Below are 24,707 nucleotides of genomic sequence, written 5' to 3'. Positions count from 1 at the left end.
TCACTTGCCTTTTTGCTTCTATAATGGAAGTGTGTTTTTATCCGCTGCTCTTCCCTCGCTTTCCTCCTTTAAAATCTGACATCCTACCAGACGTCTGTCATCGTGTAACACATGCTCCGCCATGCTCCTGGATTTGCTTTGGGCAAATACATCTCAAGGTGAGCTCTGTGCGCGTGTGGGTTTGTGCATGTGTTCTACACTTTTACTATGTGTTGGGTTGTAAGTATACCTACAAGACCAGAATACTCAAAGAAGTGGCAGTGTGTGCATGTGTGTGTGTATGCGTGTGGCCTACAGCTACCTGTCACACATTTGATGAGTGTCAGAATGGATATCAGCGATCTCGGGCCCCTGGGAAGTCTGCCATTATGGTGGTAAGTGCCTCTCTCACTGATTCTTTGGTCATTTTAGTTTGTTCTTTCCTCTTTGCCGTTTCTTCTTTTCACTCTTTCAAACTTCAGAAGAGTTTTACAGAAGTTCTTTTTTCAGTGTCTTTCTAAATCTTGGGCATCAAATAGCACCGTACTGTACTGTCAACTACAACCAAATTATAATTATTTAATGAATTCACAATGTTACACTTATTTGGATTTTGAGGTTTGGCAACAACAAAGTCAAGTTAAATCAAGACTTCTAGTTCTTCTCAGTTAGAATGGAATCCAGATGGTGTTTTTTTATAAAGTCATATTCACATTAAAACTGTTGATAATACATAAGCATCTGAAAGGCGTTCAATGCTAATTTCCATTCTTTTGAGTGAAAAAATAAATACATTTACATCTTTACTCTTTTCACAGCCAATTGCCATCAGCCCGGAAACATGGCATAAAAAGATAATGGGTGGTGTGTGTGTGTGTGTGTGTGTGTGTGTCCATGATATATATATCAACTGTCTTTGTTTTTTTCTCTCACTTTTCCTCAAATACTCACACGCAAACATGCAAAGTGCAACATGACGACATTCAAAACAAGACGCACACTTAAATCCACATGTTGGGTTGTGCTGCAGGCCTGAAAACCTAAGAGCTCTGAGGGAATGATCCTGATCAAACTGGGCAGCATGATGACATTATACAATGTGACAGCATCACATACACACACAAAAACAAACACCACAGGCAGTTGTTTAATTATCCTGGGGGAAAACAGAAACCACAAGACTATCTAGAGGTCATTAAGTACCATTTGTTTGTTTGTTTTATTTTTTCACAATGAACTGAAAGGTATGATATCAGATAACCAAGATGGTTCACAGAAAGTTCAGAGCAGTGGTGGCTTGAAGGTTAGAGAAGCTAGTTTGATCAAAGGCCACTAGTTCGATCACTGGACCGGTAGGATCGAAAAGGCGACACTTGTCCTTTCAAAGGTCCAGTGAAGCTGGTTATCGGGTCAGACTGTGGTTTTACTGGGAAACTTCCAGGACAGAATGAGCGTAATTGTGTGAATGTTATCAAGGTGTTCCTGAAAAGGAGAGGTTTACTAGACGTTATTAAGGTATCCTAATTAACATGTGTTTTTGACCAGGTCATTTAAGTTGTAGGGAGGATAAGGCCTTTATTTCTGTCGGAACAAATATTAAAAACATTAAATCAAGGTCAGTAAACAGAACCATGTAAAATTATCATAAATATCTCACTGGGTTTCTGTGGCTGTTTCCTGAAAAGTAACAAACCCTGGTCAACACCGTCACCATCCTCACAGATTCTAACACAGGAGGCTAGAAGAATCAAGGGCACAACCTTCATCACTCTCACTTGTCCTCTCCTACTCTCCCGCATTCAGAGTCTTTTTGAGACAATCCATATTTTCACTGGATTTGTCATGTCTAATTCTGTCCCATTTTGTCAATTTCTTGTTGTCCTTCCACTGTATCTATGTTTATCTAATTACCTCTCTCTCTCTCTACCTGTCTCTCTCTCTATACCTGTCTCACTCTTTGTCACAAGTGAATCTAATTGGGTTCAGTTCCATTTAGTTTAATTCAATGTAAACAGCTACACCGGCATGGTAAAATGGAATTTTCTAAATAATCTCTATTTAGAGGTATAGCTACCCCCGCCCACCCTCACTCACTCACTGTAACTGTCTTTATCTCTCCATCACTGTCAGCATGGCCATAATATAAAAATGAACGCAAAATTATATAGTGATTGACTCGTAATTCATACATTACCTAGTTTAAAAGCACAGTCACACACATACTCACATGTAAAAACAAGGACAGACACCAAGAGTTGCGTTTGCAATAATTCACCGTGTCAGCAAAGCTATGATTTTCACACTCCATTATGTAAGTATACTATTTTAGAGACAGAGAAAAGAAGGTGTGACAAAAAAATTACATTTAAAGTTGTATTTCCTGGACAGGAGGTCTTACCTTCATAAACTGCCTTGAACCCAGCTGAGCCGATTGTGTCATCTGACTGCAGGTGTAGCCACATCTGACTTGACAAGCTAACGATGAGGTCTGGGACACTGGAACCAGTAAGTCTACACACACACACACACACACACACACACACACACACACACATATATATATTACATCCCACTTACAGAGGCTTACACTTACATGGCTCAGTCAATTTAGAATATGTATTCTCCCAGATTTCTTCAAAATCACTGTAAGTTAATAATGCAATTCACTATATCCAGTGTATATCTGCACAACATTATTGTCTGGACAACTTTCCCGCTAATTACCAATGTTTGTTTTATACAATCCAATACTACTATATCATGGGCTAGAATATGTAAATGGCTCTTACACGTAGAGAACCCTCCGGGTGTCACCTATCTTTCCTCCATCTCCCACTGTTAATGTGTCATATCCTCTTTCCAGGTCAAACTCTTCAAATGACAGCTTTATCACCTACAAAATATAAAACATAACAAAAAAGCAAAGAATGACAGTTATAAACACAGACTTGTGTAAAAGTCATCATTCAGGCAAATGCAAATAGATTTGATTTCTGAAGGGATGGTTTCATGCATTTTCATCCTTACAATTTGCAGCAGGAGAGACTAATGATTATTGCTGGGGATATTTAAAAGCCTAGAATTGAAAAGGGAGCTCTGTTTCACAAACAAATCGCCTCTCGAGCCAAGTGCAACATGATGTTCGAGTTGAATGTCAATAAATTAATAAAATCCATTATAAAGTAGCACTTTGAAAAGATCCTTCTTGAAAGGACTTGCAACCTGTGCCAAGCTTGTAGCCTCATGACTATGACTCCTGTACTTGTCTGTTTTCAATGGAAGAAATTCAGACTTAATTATAGCACAGAGAGAAATCATTTGAGTGCATATAATAGGAAGAAGGGTTCTATTATCCTAGTCAAAACAAATCTAAAGATTTACATTTCTAATGCAGGGCTTACTTTAAACAATAGAACAGGGGTGCTGCATTTACATTATCTGTATGCACTGATGCTCTACTGCCACAAATGATTTGTGAAATGTACACTGCCAGTCCAAAAAAAGAAGTCACACTAATATTTTGTTGGACCCCCTTTAGCTTTGATTATCCATGCAATTACCATGGCATTGTCACAATAGGCTTCTGCAATGTCACAACATTTAATCCCGTCCAGAGTTGCATAATTTTCACCAAGATCTTGTGTTGATGATTGCCTGCCTCACAAAGTCTTCTCCAGATCATAGCACTGCCCCAACAGACTTGTACGGTAGCCAGTTAGGGTTAAGTAACTTGTTGCCAGCTGAAGAATAATCGTCCATGCAGTAATTATCCAATGGGAGGCTCTTACCTATTACCTGCTTTGTAAATCTAGGTGTATATTTCAGAATTTCAGAATATGTAATACAAAATGTTGGAAAGGTTTGAACAGCATCATCACACCCAGGAACTGTCAGGGAGACCATGGACAATATGTGAATGAATCGCATAACAACTCTGACATCACCCAAGGTATTCTGTTAATTTAGGGTTAGGCTCACACCTAGCTTGTTTGGGTCAAATTAAAAAACCTGGTGTGAAAGTTGCCTCAGACCACGATACAGACCTGGGAACCAGAATTTGATCCAACCAAAAGGTAGTCTTGATCTGGATCAAACTGAACCATCATTCAGTTTGTTTCTAGTGTGAAAATGCTTTTTGGAAATTACAGCAAAGTGATGCAGGCTATTGTCACCCCTTAAATAGAAGAAAAATAACCAGAAAATAATTAAAAATGAATCGTAGGAGCACCTGGGGAGAGGATGAGACAAGATATTTAGTGTCACTTTAGTCCAAAGAAGAAATAAAGGCTAAAGAATGTGTTTGTCTGAGAGGAGAGAGAAGGTCTAAGAGGATATAGTAGAGCAATGCCACTTAAAAGTCAAGAAACTATAGCAGCAGTACATCAAAGTGTGGGAGTATAGTGAGATACAGCCCACATAGGCAATGACGACAGGACTCAAGTATGTCATGCAAGGTTCTTTAGTGTGCTTCCAAACTTGCAATATGAAATAAAAACCAACTGGTTCAAATATATATGAACATGGACTCTTGCTCAAACTTTCAGGAATGGAAATGCCCTTAATGTTAAATGTTTGATGATGACAGGTTTTGTTTTCTTTTATATAAAGTGTAAATTGGCTCTTGACTGTAACAACTTGTTTAATAAAAGCTTAGTTGCCAAAAGTACAACAGTTAATTTGCCACTGACATACTGACATTCCAAAGTAATCCCATCTTTAATGAAAGGGAGCAGACATTTGCAGCTGTACATGTAGTTTCATACATATAGCACTGGATCATCAATCTAAAATGCTGTACTGGTATTCTGTTATTTGCTGCTTGTCTGTTACTTACTGGTAGCAGATCATAACCCTAACAGAATGGGTTTCTTGTGTATTAAAAGACTAAGATGAAGATGTGATAATGTGGATGAAGATCCACCATAGGCAAATCACACTGAAGTGAAGAAAGGTCTTACTGCAGGTGATAAGGTGAGTAAAAGCTGTTTCAACATGGCAGAAGAAGCTATACCTTACTAAGCCCCTGGCCATGCTTTGTTAAAATCTAAATAGCTACCAAATGTTCAAATAATGTAAAAGGATATGGATCATCGGAGGAATTAACTGCCATCATGACAGGAATGTTAAAGAAGCCAGTGGATACATTCCAGGACTTCTTTCTACAACTGTATAAACTGCATATTATTGACATAAGCAACTTAAATTAATGATTCACCTTAAATCTAAGACCATTTCTTGTCATGTTTAAGCACTTGAACATGACTTTTGACTGCAAACAAGGATGGCTATTGTGGGGCTTGTTGGGCTTTAACTGGCATGTGAAACCTTTAAGCCAGTGTTTATTCCAGGTATTGTATGGAAGGTGGTCTCAAGTGTAAGTCATCACAACTGAAGTAGAATGGTGCTGTTTTTATTGATATGTTTGTCCGTGTGTGTCTAGACATTCAAAGCAGATGGAATAGTAGCTGCAGACTTAAAGGACAGCACTGAAGCATTATCACACTAAGGTCATTAGCAAAAAGCTCTATGCATTTCAATAGATCCAAATGGGCCCATTTAGTAAGACATTACGAGCAGCCTGCAACCCCATACTACATTAGATTGTTGTAGAAAACACAGAAGCTAAAGAAGGACATAAAATAATAGAAAAACTGAAACAAAAACAAAGTCAGAAAAGGAAAAAGAAATCTAGGCTTATGCAAATCTTAAATTAAAACGATCAGTACACAGAATCTGGCCTCAGTTTGATGACTACACTACTGCATTGCTTTTTTGATTCAATTACATTGCTTTGTTTTGGTTACATCAGTATTTAATAGTAATTCTGGAGAAAGTTGCTAATTTTCAAATGTGTACTGTACTTGTTGAAGATCAGATGCTCTTCCCAGGGAAAAGCACCAAAGAGCAGATCGATAGGTCATTTAAATATTGTTAAGAGCACAGAGCAACCCAAACCTACAGTGAAATACCTGTCAGTCAGCAAATTCATAGTGCTGTGATTTTTTTGCCCTCTCCACAAGAAACTAATGGTAATCTTTCCATTAGTCTGATCCTAATTTCACAGCAGATGTGTTTGTCACTCATGTCAAATGATATAAGACCTACTTTGGAGCCTTGTGAACATTATAAGCACTGTACATAAGGAATCAGTTTATCTACAGCAGAACAATAATGACTTGCATGTCTACCCAGAGATGCCCCTCCATTGAGTCAGAAGAAAAAAAAATTGAAATGGAAAACCTATACTATGTCTTCAGATCATGCCCTCACTGACCTTACATCAGAATATTGCAAGAGAACAGAGAGCCATAATTGGGTGGACTACTTCAATTCCCTCGTTGAGCTGAGACTGTAGCATTGCTGAGTCATTGTGAACAGCAACAGTGAGAGAAATTATTTAAACACAAATCCCTAAACCTGTATGTCCGCCTGTCTATATCCATTCTCAAATTATGGAATAAAAAGAATGATAAAATATATTAAAAAATAATAGGGAATCATTGAATTTAATTCAATCAGTTGGTTAGTTGCTTGACTGCAGCCTGTGGTAAAGATGGGCTCAAGAACACCTTAGTAAGTCTTAGCAAGCACTTGGGCCCTCTGTTTAGAAGCTAGCCTTCCTGTTGTGTAACCCCAGGTTCTTGTTTTAAAAAAACAAACAAACAAAAAACATTTGATTTGGACCCTGTTAAAATGTCCACACTCTGTGCACGTCTAATGAATACTATTCAGTCAGCCATATCAACTCCAGAATAAACTGATGTGACCCCTGCCAAGGATAGTGCACATGCTTAATTACAATCTTGGACCCTGTAACACTAATTTCTTTATTACTATTACACTTAAAACTACAACAAACCGCCAATATCTAACAGAAAACCACTCAATATTTCATTCTAGATGTGTCTGACATCTCAACTGACCCACAGTAAATGCAGCAACTGAAAACAACATTTTTCTAATAAAATTAAGACAGTTATCAAGTAAGAACTTTTAATGGCATAACAGAGCTTATTTTAATTTCCAATACATATACAAAGGGACTCACTAAAACACATCTGACCATAGTGGAACATAGAACATTAAGAAACTACGTTAAACATAAACTTGAAAGTCTAAGGTGAAAATTCTGATTGGGGATGTTAAATTGACAAAATAAAAATCTCAAATGTCTTGATAAAATCTAATTTCCTGTGCATATCGATAACATCATGCTTAAGAATTGTAATACAATTTTTATGATCTAAATCTGGGGCAGGATAAGAGTTGGCAAACTTTTCTGTAGCAGGCCCAATGGGAATTGAGGTTAACAGCAGTGTATTTTTCATAAAGATTGTGTCTATTTGAACTTAAGTGCATTTTCTACCACCCCAGCTCCAAAAAATAAACTGTCAAGAAGACGTTGAAACCATTTTCTAAGTTAAACCCCTGTATATAGTTCAGAGAAAGAACTTCTGTCCTAAAAGTGTGCACAAAAATTCCCTTGCTGAGAATTGTGCAGCTACATTGAGTCATTGGTGAGCTCCCACAATGGCAGGTTGGGGCCTTTATCTAATAGATTACATTTAGCCTTTGAGATAAACTGACAAGTATAGTATAACCTAAACCCAGTTTGAGGACATGGCCCTCAGCACAACCTCCATGTCTGAGATTTCCAAACTGTATTCAGTGAATAGGATATAGAAAATATGAAAAACAAAGTACCTGTAATGAACAATTTAATATTTACTCAATTGCTTAAAAGGATCCTATTTATACATCTTTTATCTTTGACTTCATTTCTCAGGAGCATTTCACTGATAATCCAATGAGAACTTTAAAAGCAGTTTGGCTGCTTGTTGGAGGTCAAGAGAACATTATAAAACAGCTTTACAGCATTTTAAAGACAGACTTAATTTCGCAATAGATTCACATCATGCAGCTGGGCAACACAGTTGTAGGATGCACACAACAAGCTCTAGATTCACATTTTACAATTAATTTAGATCAGCTAAGGACCCTCTACAAGGTGGTAACCAACACAGAGAACTGCTGCAGATATAGCTGAATTTGCATAGATGTCCAATGTCACAACCCCAAAAGTATTAGCTAGCAGTTTAGCTGAAGGGTCAACTCATGAGTATTATATCTTAAGTAATTAAATGTTTCAGAAGTGGTTATAGTGATTCTTATGTGGTTGCTTGCCATAGTATATTGCCAAGCTCTCATTAAATTAAATTGAGGCAGGAATTTGTTGCTCTCAGTGTGTAAAGGCCTTAAGCAATCATTCAATGCTTTTCTTCACATGATACACTTACCAGAGGGTAGACCCAAGACAGATGGTAGAAACATCACAGGGCTAAAGTAGATATACAGTCATTTATGAAAAGTCTACCTGACATGCATGTCTTGTCACTGAGGCAAATACAAGACAATGCCGGGAGAATGAAAGCAATAGTAAGAGGTTACTAAATAAACCCGGATCTTCCTAACTCTATGCAACTGAATAAACAGGTGAACAACTTCTGCTTTAGTCATAAGTGGATAAAGCAAATGAGAGAGGATGATAAATAAAATCAAGCATGCAATATTTAGTCTAGAAATCAGATTGACATTTATAAGTGGAAGCCAGTGCACCTAATGAAGATGCCAAAACATCCACTTGATCTTAGCTCAGTAGAAACAAGAAAGATGTAATTATATAAAAAGAAATATGATTTGAGGTCACAAGTGACGAATTTCCTCAAATGCAATTTGTGTAACAAATAAGTAATTACATATGCACCATTTAAAATGGTTTCACTACACAGCAGAGTGTGTTGTATTTGTGGTGATTATCGCATTGTCGGATTATTTGTGAGAATTTATTTTGTATTTATTTTTTTTTCCCTTGTTTGTTGAGTTTCAATGTTGTTATATGCTCTGACAAGTGACAATTTTCCATGTGGGACAAATAAAGTACCAGTCAATATAAAAATAAACTGACAAGGATGCTAGCCTGTTGGCTGTACCCTGGAAGTAGCCAGATGTGCCATGTTTATATGTTGCAGTTATGCCTGGAGGTGACCTTTGCTTTAAGTGGTAAGAAATCAAATGACTGGTGTCTGGTAAATAACTCCTCTATTGAGGTGCTACAGCACCTTTGAGTGCTGTTGACATGTTGGCTAGACAGTTTAGGAAAATAAACTTTTTACTATGTTCAAGCTACAGCTGCATACAGCACTATGGAAACTGTATGAAAACACTAACTGACAACACCACACAGTGAGTTCAGACATTTAATTTCAGAATGTTTTACATCACAGCTTGAAAATAAATTTAAATGTGTGTATTACTGCCATTAGAAGGGCCAGTGCACAAAAGTAAAAAGTGTGACCTAACATTCGTGCATTGGCATGGCCAGTCTCCCCTAATAGAGTAGTATTAGATTTAGGAATGAGAGCCAAAGACTGAGCTAATACGGTGGATTATGGTCAGCCAGGCTGCCAAATTACAGTCAAAAGCTCGAACAGCAAAAAGCCTTGAATTTAGATAATGTGCTAATTAGGCAGCTATTGGTAAATGTCTTTCCATTACCATGGACACTGATGGTTATTTACTCTGTACTTTACTCATGCATTTTGCTCCATCTATGTGATCAACGTGCTCATTGACTTTGGCCCACATGTTGTATTAGTCACTGTAGTAGAAATTATGCAAACGCTAGTCGATATCAAGTATTAACGTTGGTAGTAGCCAAGCTAAAGCTTATTCCCATCATACTGAAAAGAAAAGTACAGTTTATTGCAACCAATTTTTATACATTATGGACAAATATGGAGAAATAACATATTGATAACTTTGTGAGGAAAAACTAGGTGAAAGGTGCAATTATTATCATATTTTGCTTATATTTTACCTACTGCAGTAGTGTGATTCACTCATCAGTGTCCATAATGATTCAGTGAATGTAACTTCAAATAAGCTGGCTGCTAATCTTCTTATACTGTTTGCTTGTTTACAACAAAAATGATCCAAGACATATTTTACTAATGTTCTAGTAATCACAAAAAATGTCCAGCTTAAAAGAACCAATAAAAAGTTTCTTTTAACTTCGCTTTAAGGTGCAAAACAGCAGCTGTGGAAAATGTACCTTACAGTCTTACAATCATACGATCATATATTATAAGAACGGACTGAATATCGCCCATTAAGTTCATTTATCATATAACAAGACTTTAATATATACAAAATTTAATTTGTTAACCATGTAACCATGGAACCTATTAAGGCTCTGCCTGTGTCTGGGATCAGAGATGAGGACTTCCCCCTTTTCCACTTGTGTGTGATTCATTTGGACTCTAGTCTAGTCTATAACTGTCTTTATCCTCTTGTTTGTCTCTGTCCTTGTGTATGTAGATAATTCTACTAAGGCCAGGAGCTGCTGTAGGCGATAATCTGTCATTTTAGCACCCTGATCTGAAACCTCTTTTTTTTTTTTTCCAAAAAAACCTAAATGTGAATCTATTACACTGGTATTGTATTCTATCTGAAATCCCAAGCAACACGCATGATACAAGAATGACTTTCCATCTGTCTCTTGATACCAAGCAAAACCAGTAATAATATGCAGAGCAGTTCTTATCTATAAATGCAGCTATGCTAATGACCACTAATTATTTTCACCCAGATGATTTCTGGAAAGACTCCAGACAGCAAAGCTTTGGTCAATTCTAAAGAAATTTCTGATGATGCAAAACTCTCCTGAATACCAGACACAGGTTAGATAAAAATCTCCAAGCACAAATGTCTGTGAAAATACAAACTTGATAGAGTCTCATATCTAGGAAAATTAGCTAAGTCTACACAGACACACAGTAAGACTTCAGAGAAATTTTGTCAGAGCTTGACACAAGCTGTTAGCCACTTCTCTCGTTCAAGATCAGAAAAACACAGAGGTGAGAACAAAAGGCCAATTTCTTTTTTCTTCTCTCTTTTTTGTCTCTCTTCTCAATTATATTTCTTCATCCTAGTCACTCAGAGGTGAGCAGACTCCATTTCCATCCATCTTTAGAGAAAATTTGAATGTCACATGAAGTACCTGCTTGGACATTCGGTCTTTTCTTCTCAGTCCCTTCCTTTCCTTTTCACTCTTCCTGGCTCATGCCTTTTAGATGTGAAGTAGGTTGCTGAATATTCAGCCCCATTTTTCTCCATATTTTCCCCCTCTCTTTTTCTCTGTAGTTTTCAATGAGCTCAGTGCAATCTTGCTCTCTTTTTGCTCTTCCATCTCTCTACTTCCACCATCTTCAAACTTAACATTTTAGACAAATCAAAGTGAAAGGGAGAAAGAAGATGATAGAAGGAGAAAGTGGATGGGAAAAGAGCAGCGCAGTGCATTGCAGAGTAGATGACGAAGAAATGCAAGGAGAGAGGAGCAGAGCATAAAGAACAGAGATCTTAGGAAAAAATAAGAGGCAAGCTAGGAAAGGAGGGGAAAGGAAGGAAAAAGTGGTGACAAAGGGTGCAGGAGCAGGAAAAGGAGCAAAGTGAAGACAAGATATGTGATGAGACACAAAGACAATACCACAAAGAAAACTGTAGACAGAGGGACCTGAAATGTTGTACTACAGATACATGAATGATTCAGATCTATCCAAGAGTGACCCGACAGCAAAGTCACTCTCACAAAATTAGGAATGTGTGGTGACCATGAGCCCAGCAACTGAAACAGAATTCTTCCAAGTGGGCAGAAAAATAAAAGTAAGTCTAAAACAGCAGTCCTCAACTTTCTCAACACTGGCCCACTGGAGAATATATTTGTTGTACCAGATTTTCTACTGTGACTTACAAGTTTTACTGTAAATCAGGCACTCTTGTTTTAGCCTTTTCTTTTCTGTCTCCTTTCACTGCATCTCTATTTAGCACAGGCTTGAAATTATATTTCAGCAATGCCTTTAAATAATTAACACATTCTAAATATTGATTTTTTGTTAGACAAAGTAGATAATTATCATTCACGTGAAGAGGTAACTTAATTTAATAATCTCACCACAATTCACTAGTTTAAATGATGAATATAACCTTTGAAGGTCTATTCTTAACCCTAAGTTGACAATACGATGGACATAATGATGAATCATGAGTCATGTAAAGGCTGGCACTGTCATGGTTCCAGCCTCGTTGCTGCCAGTGCTTCCTGCCGTGCTTTTATTTTGGCAGCCTTCTGTTTCCCTTTCCCGGTATGGTCACATGCACTCACCTGATTGGATACACCGGCTTTCCCCTGGAGTATAAATACCGGCCTGCTCACCTGTTTCCCCTGCCAGATAGTCTGTTTTCAACGCCTGAACACTATCCAGCAATTATCTTGGACTGACTCTTTTGGATTTCTTGGACTCTGCCTGATCTGGACCCCGTCTCTTGCCTGACCCCCTGGTGCTGTGAGTTCTGTCTTTTCCCCCCTGCTCACGGTACCTAACCTGTACCTGGACCTGCCTGATTCCCTTTCCCGGACCTGTCCCCTTTCTGCTCTGTCTGCCCTGGATTCCCCCTTATTGGACCAGCCTGACCTGACCCTGCTTCCCCTCTGGTTCAGTGAGTTCTCCCTCTGTTCTGTTTCGCTCCCTGGTTGTCCCCTTTCCTGCTCTGTCTGTTTGGACTGCCTTTGTGTATCGACCTGGATTGTCTTTTCGTTGTGGATCTTGCCTGCCGGACTTACCTCTGTACTGCCTAACCGTGTATGACCTGGATTACCCTCGACCTCTGAGCTAGCTCTGTGGATAGTGTTTGGACTACATTCTTGTTGTGCTTGTGTGACTCTTGTGTCTCTGTCAGTCGGCCATTTTGGTTTTGACATTGTCCTCCATTTTGCCCATGTGCTCTCTGTTGGTCGGCCATCTTGGATTTGACATTACTTCCGGTTTCCTACCAGACCACCATATGCACCCTACCTCATCTCCTCCCACCTGGCGACTGTTTCATTGCTTTACTGTGTTCTGTCACTTATAAATAAACTTTGTTTGCTCAGTTCTGTCCTGTCTGCTCTCTGACCATGGAGTCCATCCTCCAGCTCATGACAGAACTATCTGGCCACAAAATGGACTCCGTCAGAGACCTGGCCTGGGGGGGACTTACCTACCCGCCCAGCTACCGGGAGGAGTACTCGTACCTGGACGATGATGATTACCTGGATTCTCCATATTACGGTACACGTCTGGCCATTGCCCCGAAACCTGTCAGTTATATTAAATCCAGATACCTGCGGCGTTTCCGCCAGAAGCGGCGGAATCTCCAGGCCACAGCTCCAGCTTCAGTACCTGCCTCCGCAGCTGCGCCAGCCACAGCTCCAGCTTCAGTACCTGCCTCCGCAGCTGCGCCAGCGTCAGCTCCAGCTTCAGTACCTGCCTCCGCAGCTGCACCAGCTTCAGCTTCAGCTTCAGTTCCGGCCACCGCAGCTGCACCAGCTTCAGCTTCAGTTCCGGCCCCCGCAGCTGCTCCTGCAGCAGCCTCAGTTCCTGTCGCCGCAGCTGCTCCTGCAGCAGCCTCAGTTCCTGTCGCCGCAGCTGCCTCAGCCTCAGTTCCTGTCGCCGCAGCTGCCTCAGCCTCAGTTCCTGTCGCCGCAGCTGCCTCAGCCTCAGTTCCTGTCGCCGCAGCTGCCTCAGCCTCAGTTCCTGTCGCCGCAGCTGCCTCAGCCTCAGTTCCTGTCGCCGCAGCTGCCTCAGCCTCAGTTCCAGTCGCCACAGCGGCTCCCGCAACAGCTCCAGTTCCGGCCTCCACCACCGCAGCTGTTCCAGTCACAGTCCCCGCTCCTGTCATCATGGCGGACGTCGCCCCCGCTCCTGTCATCATGGCGGACGTCGCTCCCGCTCCTGTCATCATGGCGGACGTCGCTCCCGCTCCTGTCATCATGGCGGACGTCGCTCCCGCTCCTGTCATGGCTACTGTGTCTGCTGATCCTGCGGTCTGTGTTGCGGCCACCGCCTTGACACCTGTCCAATCCCCGGGCTTGCCTAGATCAAGAGGATTGACACTGTTCCTCCCGGCTCCTGCTCACGTCGCCCCAGCGGCTCCTGCTCCTGCTCACGTCGCCCCAGCGGCTCCTGCTCCTGCTCACGTCGCCCCAGCGGCTCCTGCTCCTGCTCACGTCGCCCCAGCGGCTCCTGCTCCTGCTCACGTCGCCCCAGCGGCTCCTGCTCCTGCTCACGTCGCCCCAGCGGCTCCTGCTCCTGCTCACGTCGCCCCAGCGGCTCCTGCTCCTGCTCATCCTGCAGCCTCTGCGGCTCCTGCTCATCCTGCAGCCTCTGCGGCTCCTGCTCATCCTGCAGCCTCTGCGGCTCCTGCTCATCCTGCAGCCTCTGCGGCTCCTGCTCATCCTGCAGCCTCTGCGGCTCCTGCTCATCCTGCAGCCTCTGCGGCTCCTGCTCATCCTGCAGCCTCTGCGGCTCCTGCTCATCCTGCAGCCTCTGCGGCTCCTGCTCATCCTGCAGCCTCTGCGGCTCCTGCTCATCCTGCAGCAGTTCATGATCTGGTTCTGCTTGCCACGGCTGCTTCTGCTGTCCCAGCTGCCATCATCGCTCCAACAACCGTAGCCACCACAGCTACGGTTCCTGTTACGGCTCCATCTCCTGGGACCACAGCCGTGCTGGCTCCTGCCCTCACTCCAGCTGCTGCAGTCGTCCTGGCTCCTGGCTCTGTTCCTGTTCGTGCTGTCACCACAGTCGCAGCTACCCTGGTTGCTGCAGTCACGGCTGCCCTGGTCACGGCAACTAATCCAGTCCGGTACCCAGACGCGTCAACACAGAGGTCAGCTTCACCATCTGTCCTTTCTCCAGGCGGGTCGGCGCAGAGGTCGTCGACGCCGTCTCCTCATCCTGTCCTGTCTCCGTCTCCGGGCGGGTCGGCGCAGAGGTCGTCGTCGCCGTCTCCTCAGTCTCCAGGCGGGTCGGCGCAGAGGTCGTCGTCGCCGTCTCCTCATTCTCCAGGCGGGTCGACGCAGAGGTCGTCGACGCCGTCTCCCCTGTCTGTTTTGTCTCCCCAGCCTCTCCTGTCTCCAGGCGGGTCGACGCAGAGGTCGTCGCCGCCGTCTCCTCAGTCTCCAGGCGGGTCGACGCAGAGGTCGTCGCCGCCGTCTCCTCAGTCTCCAGGCGGGTCGACGCAGAGGTCGTCGCCGCCGTCTCCTCAGTCTCCAGGCGGGTCGACGCAGAGGTCGTCGCCGCCGTCTCCTCAGTCTCCAGGCGGGTCGACGCAGAGGTCGTCGCCGCCGTCTCCTCAGTCTCCAGGCGGGTCGACGCAGAGGTCGTCGCCGCCGTCTCCTCAGTCTCCAGGCGGGTCGACGCAGAGGTCGTCGCCGCCGTCTCCTCAGTCTCCAGGCGGGTCGACGCAGAGGTCGTCGTCGCCGTCTCCTCAGTCTCCAGGCGGGTCGACGCAGAGGTCGTCGTCGCCGTCTCCTCAGTCTCCAGGCGGGTCGACGCAGAGGATGTCGTCGTTGCCGCCTACCCAGCCTGTTCCTGTCACGGATCCGGCTCCTGTTCCTGTCACGGATCTGGCTTCTGTTCCTGGTCCTTCAGCTGTCGCCGCAGTTGCAGCCACCTTGCTTGCTGCAGTCACTGCTGCTCTGGTGTCAGCTGCTGCTCCGGTCCCTGCAGCCGCCAGGTTCCCAGGCGGGTCGACGCAGAGGTCGTCGTCGCCGTCTCTTCTGTCTACAGGCGGGTCGACGCAGAGTGCATCGGCATCGTTTCCCCCGCCTCTCCAGCCTGTCCCGTTCCTGCCGCCGGAGCATCCGCCCGGCGCTCCTCAGCCGGCACTCCAGACGCCGGAGCATCCGCCCGGCGCTCCTCAGCCGGCACTCCAGACGCCGGAGCATCCGCCCGGCGCTCCTCAGCCGGCACTCCAGACGCCGGAGCATCCGCCCGGCGCTCCTCAGCCGGCACTCCAGACGCCGGAGCCTCCGCCCGGCGCTCCACAGCCGGCTCTCCGGGTCCCAGCTCGGCAGCCGGTCCCCCAGGGCTCAGCTCCGCAGCCGGCCCTCCAGGTCTCAGCTCCAGGCAGCCGGCTTCCGCTTCGCAGTCCGGAGGCACTCCTGGTCTGTTTGCCGCCTCCTGGCCGTCCGCCGGAGGCTCTCCTGGTCTGCTGGCCGCCTCCGGGACGTCCGCCCGCCGCCCTTCGGTCAGCGGCTCTCCTGGCGCCTCCTCCGGGACGTCCGCCCGCCGCCCTTCTGTCAGCGGCTCTCCTGCTGCCTCCGGGCCGTCCGCCCGAGGCGCTCCGGGTCTGTTCGCCGGCTCTCCTGCCGCCTCCGGGCCGTCCGCCCGAGGCGCTCCGGGTCTGTTTGCCGGCTCTCCTGCCGCCTCCGGGCCGTCCGCCCGAGGCGCTCTGGTCCTGTTCGCCGCCTTTCCTGCCGCCTCCCGGCCGTCCGCCCGAGGCGCTCTGGTCCTGTTCGCCGCCTTTCCTGCCGCCTCCCGGCCGTCCGCCCGAGGCGCTCTGGTCCTGTTCGCCGCCTTTCCTGCCGCCTCCCGGCCGTCCGCCCGAGGCTCTGTCTTCTGGTTCGTCGCCTCCCGGCCGTCCGCCCGAGGCTCTGTCTTCTGGTTCGTCGCCTCCCGGCCGTCTGCCCGAGGCCCGGCTTTCTGGTTCGTCGTCTCTTCAGTCCTGTTCGTCGCCTCCCGGCCGTCCGCCGGAGGCACTCCTGGTCCGTTTGCCGCCTCCCGGCCGTCCGCCGGAGGCACTCCTGGTCCGTTTGCCGCCTCCCGGCCGTCCGCCGGAGGCACTCCTGGTCCGTTTGCCGCCTCCCGGCCGTCCGCCGGAGGCACTCCTGGTCCGTTTGCCGCCTCCCGGCCGTCCGCCGGAGGCACTCCTGGTCCGTTTGCCGCCTCCCGGCCGTCCGCCGGAGGCACTCCTGGTCCGTTTGCCGCCTCCCGGCCGTCCGCCGGAGGCACTCCTGGTCCGTCTGCTGCGCCCGGTCCCTTCTCCGGGCCTTCCCCCGGCCTGGTCTGGTTTCGGGCCCTCCTCCGGGCCCCCTCCTCCCGCCCGGCCTGGTCTGGTTTCGGGCCCTCCTCCGGGCCCCCTCCTCCCGCCCGGCCTGGTCTGGTTTCGGGCCCTCCTCCGGGCCCCCTCCTCCCGCCCGGCCTGGTCTGGTTTTTGGCCGTCTGGAATCCGGCCCTTGCGGGGGGGGTTCTGTCATGGTTCCAGCCTCGTTGCTGCCAGTGCTTCCTGCCGTGCTTTTATTTTGGCAGCCTTCTGTTTCCCTTTCCCGGTATGGTCACATGCACTCACCTGATTGGATACACCGGCTTTCCCCTGGAGTATAAATACCGGCCTGCTCACCTGTTTCCCCTGCCAGATAGTCTGTTTTCAACGCCTGAACACTATCCAGCAATTATCTTGGACTGACTCTTTTGGATTTCTTGGACTCTGCCTGATCTGGACCCCGTCTCTTGCCTGACCCCCTGGTGCTGTGAGTTCTGTCTTTTCCCCCCTGCTCACGGTACCAAACCTGTACCTGGACCTGCCTGATTCCCTTTCCCGGACCTGTCCCCTTTCTGCTCTGTCTGCCCTGGATTCCCCCTTATTGGACCAGCCTGACCTGACCCTGCTTCCCCTCTGGTTCAGTGAGTTCTCCCTCTGTTCTGTTTCGCTCCCTGGTTGTCCCCTTTCCTGCTCTGTCTGTTTGGACTGCCTTTGTGTATCGACCTGGATTGTCTTTTCGTTGTGGATCTTGCCTGCCGGACTTACCTCTGAACTGCCTAACCGTGTATGACCTGGATTACCCTCGACCTCTGAGCTAGCTCTGTGGATAGTGTTTGGACTACATTCTTGTTGTGCTTGTGTGACTCTTGTGTCTCTGTCAGTCGGCCATTTTGGTTTTGACATTGTCCTCCATTTTGCCCATGTGCTCTCTGTTGGTCGGCCATCTTGGATTTGACATTACTTCCGGTTTCCTACCAGACCACCATATGCACCCTACCTCATCTCCTCCCACCTGGCGACTGTTTCATTGCTTTACTGTGTTCTGTCACTTATAAATAAACTTTGTTTGCTCAGTTCTGTCCTGTCTGCTCTCTGACCATGGAGTCCATCCTCCAGCTCATGACAGGCACACAATGACTGCAGGGTTGATTAACAATTTGATTTTGTGGGCTGGTTGGATCTGGTTGGTCTGTGTAACTTTTAGGACTAGAAATTTGAAACCCTTACCTCAAGGATGTCATGCGATATCGTTACGATCCTTGGGCCTGTGGCTATCCAGGTCCATCAGTGCTGTCAGTTTATGTTTAATATTGACGCCTGTCATAAACAACCGAGGGTGCGCCAGTATCTAAAGCCTCTGTAGGCTCTTTGATCCACAGTCTGCATGTCTCCATCCAGGATCTCACCCAAAATCTCGTAGTGAACCCACTAATAGTACAGTTCTCATCTACAAATTACCTACAGTAGTGATTTTTTACCTATAGCGGTAAGTACCTTACTTTTTCTCTCTTTTTTTTTTATTTACTTTGTATAATTTCTTTTCAGTGCAGACTGCACTGTCTTAAGCAGAGTGAAGATATATAAAAAGTCGTTTTCCCAATGTCAGATTTTTTTTTCCAAAACTCCTAGCAAAACAGAGGAGAGGATACAATGATGAATAAAAATTTAAATTAGCTCACCTTCCCCGAGTCCATTGCAGTGATGACCCATACACAGTGTGCGTTGTTCTCATATTGAACAGGGTAATTAGGAGAAGTTATGATCCCCCTGGGCCCCCTTAGGTTACTGCCACAGGTACGAGCTACAGGGGAAGATGGCAAAAGAGAGAGATAGAGTGACAAAGAGTTTTAAAATAAGATTTATAGGATAATCAAAATTATGCTCACAGATTGCAAATAGCTTCTGACACCAAAAGACAGAGTGTGGCAGTGACAGAGAAAAGGGCAAATTATCTTGGACCACAGGGTTCAATAAAAACAAAACTCAAACTGTAGTTAGTGAAGACTGACTTTAGGCATTGTGGTGGGCCTACATACATTTCTATGGTGCATTTCTAAAATGACCTAGGCATACATACCGAAAGCATGAAATTAAAGATGCAAACTTTGCACAGCACTGCTTGGTAACAGACCCTAAAGCCCTGTGTGTGCATTGGAAAAAGATGAAAATTTCTCTAACATTTTCCTGAATCAAGAAATATTTGTGTATTTGGGTAATTTGCTGCCCAATATGATGCTAAAATGAATGGTACCAGCAATTATCTTTTGAATGGTTTGCATTTAATGACAATGGGAATCTCAAGCTGTTTTGCCTGATTTGTCCACACACTTTACCTTCTTGCTAGCAATATTAAGAAAATACGTGACAAAAGACAAAACAATTGTGATGCATACAACAATCAGCCAGAACATTAATACTGGAAATTTTGTGGTGGACTGGGGTCCAGTATGTGCACCCTCACTGGTGAGTGGCTTAAATGGTGGTGAGTGGTGTTAATGGTGTGGTTTATCAGTGTACACATAAAAGGGTGTAGGTCATTTTAATAAGAGGCACTGGTAAAGTAGCAGGGCTTAAATACTACTTTTATAAAAAGGTAGGCTTCATGTAAAGATGGGGATTTTTGCCCACAAATTGTCTTCCTCTGCTCCTAAAGATTTTGGTACCTTTGATAAAGAGCACATCACTGTTATCCACAGTATTTTTCATAATATTCTTCCAAGTGTTCTATTTTATCCCTATTGATTTTGTCCTGTGCGATACTGAAGGCAATATTTCTTGCCTTCAGTACCTCAAAGTCACTGATGTGTTATTGCATTAAAGGGATATTTGTCAAAAAAGTGTTTTGTGTCAAACGCCTCCATAAAAACCCCTCTTGAGCAAAGTAATATTAAAGGGCTTACTTGATATTTTCAGACAGTTCTTCTCAACAAGTACTGTCACACAGTGGAGAAAGTTTTACCTGATCATATATTTGCCCTTTATCCAATGTAATAAGTTAGCCTGAGGCAATCACTGCCATTAAAGGAAGAGCAGGTCAATGAGAAGACCATGGGGGCAAAAGCATGCAAGACAAGAGAGTGTGTAAAAAAAAAAAAAAAAAGACAAAAAGTACAATGTGGAGTAATGGGGGGGTTACAGAGTTAAAAAGTGACTAAAAAAGGAAAAAAGAAGTTTACAAAAACAGACAGGTTGGATGGCCATGAGGAAGGAGGATAGAAAGATAAAAAGCAAAGACAGGGTGAAAAATAAAGTGAGAAAGGAAGAGAAAAGGGGAGAAAGGGCAAGAGGCAAGAAAGAGAGAGACACTAAAATACCACGAGAGAAAGAAAGAGAGAGGAGGACCTCAGATGACTGATCTGCCTGTTAATTAGAAAAGAGAACTGAAACACACTGTGATGCACACAGTTCACACACACATAAGAGGACACACAGAAACACATTCACGGTGATTCATCCCAGAGACCAGCTTCTAATTAACAGTAAAGTCTCAGTAGAGAATGAGAGAGGCTCCTGGGTTTGAATGATGAGTGATCACACCAGATAACACAATATAGAGCCACAGCGTAGAATTTCTCTTTTACCTCTGCCTGTATGTTTGTAACAGCCTACTGACCTTCTTTTCTTCTTTTACTCTGCATCACTCTCTCATCTCCTCTCTGTATTTATCACTCACTAATTACAGACATTTGTGAAAAATATGAAAAGACAAATCACATCTAACACATAACCTTCAGTGTTTTAAGCTGTTGCTATGTTGTACATTCTGAAAATTCACAGTAAATTCTGCTTTTGCATAATTTACTGTGAATTTACTGCAAATTTCTGCACAGACAGACAAAAATTTTAATGGAATACCCCTTAATTTTAGCCATTCATACCCTTAACATGCTTTTCTTCTTTGCACCAACAAAGAAAAAAACAACAAAAAAAAATAAAAACAAACCAACTAAAACAAAATGTTTATTTATTGGAAATATGAATATGAATAGGAACAAAACATTCCAAATAAACTCATTATAAAAATAATAACCCCATCTCTTTCACTATTTCAGTCCCCTCCTTTCACTGTCTCCTACTGACAAGAGCCAGTATCATGAAGTCGTGCAGATTCCTGCAGTCACATACAGACATACAGACAAAAAAACACACATGCATGCACCATAATACGATCTGACAGGGATCCTACAGTATGTGTCTGAGCACAGGGACAGCCTGTCTGTCAAACACACACAGCTTAAGGCAAATACTGCTGCAGCTATGAGGTGTGTGGCATTGTCCTTTGGACACTTCCTGTCAATGTAAGTGTGTGTTGTGTCCCTGCACACTTGGGTGTGTATGCTTGCAGTCTGCCTTTTCATTGTGAAGCAATACACCCAACAGGGTGTTGTCAGTAAACATGTGGGCAGTCAGAGTCCCTGCATCATGGCTCTGCTACTCAAACAGTTATTTATTTAGACACTCAGTCAAAATGTAAAGCATAATTTTAACACATATAGCAAAATATATATATAAATCACAATCAAGTTATTTATTATGCTTTATGTAATTCTATACGTTAACAGTCTACACACCAGCAAATGCCAGAACGATAACATAACCACATATAAAACCTCTATAATTTTGACGATGAACAAAGAAATAGGCCTATTTAAGAGCTGTAAGTTGCTTCACAAATTTTAGACCATTTTTCTAGCTCTGGCATATGATGAAATCCCCATTCTGAATACTGCCTACAAACCTGATACTGGCCTGTTTATCCGACCACGGAAACCACCATCAGTGAGTATAATGCTAGACTAGATGTAATCACTGAAAAAGTCCGATCTGGACACAGATTAAAATATTGCAGCATTAAAATGAGGAAGAACAGCAATTAAAATATAAAACAAAATCTGAAGCATTTAACATAAAAGTCAAAAATCAGAAACTGTTTGCACTGTATTATGCTATACACAATATATATATATTGTATATAGAATATATGTGTATAGCATATATATATATATATATATATATATATATATATATATATATATATAAATATATATATATATATATATATATATATATATATAAATATATATATATATATATATATATATATATATATATATATATATATATATATATATATATATATATATATATATATATATATATATATATATATATATTAAATTTGTTTAGTTTGATTGATTAGTTTTAAAGATTTGCATGACCTCGCTCATAGCGATGTTTTGAACTTTCCATCCCACCCATGCAGAAGATTTCTTGCTAAAGTAGCTCAGATAGAAGCCTTTTTCTGGTTTCCGTGTCGAGGCTAATGACTGAAGGTGAACATGTTTTTGCTATTAGGGCTTCATGGCTTTGGAACAACAGCTTGGGGACCTCAGACATCTGTAAGCACCACATTTTAAAGGATAAGGTTGGTGTTGTTTTAACTTCACTTCAACTTAACCTCATTACTAACAAAACCCCTGCTGAAACAATGATTTTATATTACAAAAAAATATTGTCTATGAACCCACAGCCCTGTGAAATCTATGTTTATGTTTTTAAAATTAATGCAAAAACCTGACATAGTATTCCTGTTTATGATAAACGTGTAAGTCTATGTTTACAATTATGCATGGCCTACAACAGAGGGATCTCTTATAATAAGTAGTATATACTTTTAAACACTTGGTCCTGAGGGACAATAACAGTTGGTAAATCAGGTCTTCAGTGTTGATGCTTTAACTCTGGCTTCTAAAAGCATGCAGAAATGTCCTTGAGTGTGGCACTGAATTTGAGATATTCAGGTCAGCACTTCAATTTGGTAGCTCCTTTACAATTAGTGTAAGGTAGAGCACATGACTGTGACTGCTGTTGCCCCATTCTCAGGATAAAATGTAAAAGCAGAGCACAAATGTCCACAAGACTAAAAATACATTTAACTTTTTACTGATTCTATGTCCTCAGCATCAAAAAGATTCTCCAACAGTTATTGCAAAATTATGATCAATTTCCACAGAACTCCATATTAGTGCACTGCTCTGTAGCAGTGATAAACTTCTGTTCACCCAGGATTTTTGGTACATCAACTATTTTGCAAATCCTTTACTCCTGATGAGTTATCCAAACAAAATGCTACTTAAACATTTTCTACTTAATTTAAACAAATTAGTAGAATTTATTAATGTCATGAAAATATGTTTGATCTACATTGATAAGCAGATATACTATACTGTATGATATTACCCCATGCTGCTTGTTGATAGACACAGAAATAGAATAGAAACACATGAAAATGATTAGTCAAACTTACTTCTGCAGATGGGTCTGTGGTCACTCCAGGCAGCCAGTGTGTCAGTGACTCGTTGACAGGTGATACTTTTAGATCCTTGAAGTACATAGCTGTCATCACAACTGAACTGGACGCTTGAGCCAACTCTAGTTAAGGAGAAACAACAGTAATAACACTTGTCAAAAAGACAAATAATAGTAATTTTGATTTTACCGCTGACTGTTGCAGATAGCTTATATTGTGATACATATATAGAAAGCTCTTCATCATTTACATCATTGGTAGTATGTCAAGAAAACAGGATGATACAAGGAGATGATTGGAGATATCATATATAAATAATGGACAAATTAAGGATGCAGTGGATTTTAGACCCTCTTTCTGTAATGTCTAACTTCTTTTCTAATTTCATCATTTTCCATCCATGTCTTTTCTCTACTTTCCATTTTCTATTTTGCTTTTCTGTGCTATTCTTTGCTCTCGTTTCCCCTTCACTCATCATGACTTCTCTTCCTTCTCTCTCATCATTTGTTCTGATCATTCTTGTTGTCTCATTCTCTCCAACATCCTGCTGTCTAACATGTGAGAGGGACATTCAGCCATCCAAGTGGAAGTCTGCATGATGTCTTGTCTGTAAAGCTTAATGTCTTCACCCTGCTGATACACACCGCAGTCTACCACCTAGCCAAACATTCACTTTTTAGGGTTCTGGTTGTTCAGTGGCTCCAACCTGTTGTTAAACACTGTAGAGCTGTACAGCCTGGCCAAATCTCTGTTAGTGTCTTTTGTCACAGAGAGTTGGCCTATTCCCTTTACAGCTTCTGCTACTTTGGCAATGCTGATGACACCGAAAATATCTTGTATCTAACTGCTCAAATTGAAACAAACTATTCCAAAACATAAAACTGTTATTTATTCAAAGAGCTAAAATCTTTACTTCACAATTGTGCATGTGGCTGTCTACAGAACAAAAATGTCCTGATGCAGTGTTTAGTCTTCTCTGCACTTAATTTCTTCCATTTTACTTGATCACACTACAATTCTGTTCAAGCTCCCAAATCACTGTGCTTAATGATAATTGGATAGAAACCTATAACACACACCAAACATACCCCTACAAATGGCCATACACACTTACACATAAACACAGATAAACCCACAAACACACAGAGGTAATGACCTTTCACTAACTCAGAAAATTCCATAATAGTCTACATGTCTGTGCAGTCACAGTTACTAATGGTAAGGAAAAACAGCAGGGAGTGGAGATTAGAAAATATTATCATTTAAAAAGGTTCTGGTCTGAAAATAGCTTCAGAAAAAGGTGGCAAGAAAAAAGTATGTGAACCCTTTGGGATGTAATGATTTTCTGCATCAATTTGTCAAGAGTATTAACAAATATAATGAACCTAAAGTAACACAAAAACATTCTTTCATGTCTTTATTAAGAGCAACCATAAAAGCCATCATGGTGGTAGTAAAAAAGTAAGTGCACCATTGGAATTAATAACTGGTTGACCTC

The 24,707-nt window shown here is 43.2% G+C and overlaps 1 protein-coding gene across 1 annotated transcript in view; it reads right to left on the bottom strand.

Moving 5' to 3' along the window:
* LOC113174926 (CUB and sushi domain-containing protein 1-like) overlaps positions 1-24,707 on the bottom strand; it is a 330,106-nt gene that overhangs the window by 120,364 nt on the left and 185,035 nt on the right. The window contains exons 9-12 of the mRNA XM_026379140.1: positions 23,207-23,331; positions 18,579-18,700; positions 2,769-2,872; positions 2,378-2,490 (exon numbers count right to left, since the gene is read on the bottom strand). Of these exons, the coding sequence (XP_026234925.1) occupies positions 2,378-2,490; positions 2,769-2,872; positions 18,579-18,700; positions 23,207-23,331 (464 nt within the window). The remainder of the gene's footprint in view (positions 1-2,377; positions 2,491-2,768; positions 2,873-18,578; positions 18,701-23,206; positions 23,332-24,707) is intronic.

This window comes from Anabas testudineus, chromosome 3 (genome assembly GCF_900324465.2).
Source record: "Anabas testudineus chromosome 3, fAnaTes1.2, whole genome shotgun sequence".
Classification (NCBI taxonomy): Eukaryota; Metazoa; Chordata; class Actinopteri; order Anabantiformes; family Anabantidae; genus Anabas; species Anabas testudineus.
Note: the sequence above shows the minus strand (reverse complement) of the source record. Positions and strands in the feature narration are given on the sequence as shown.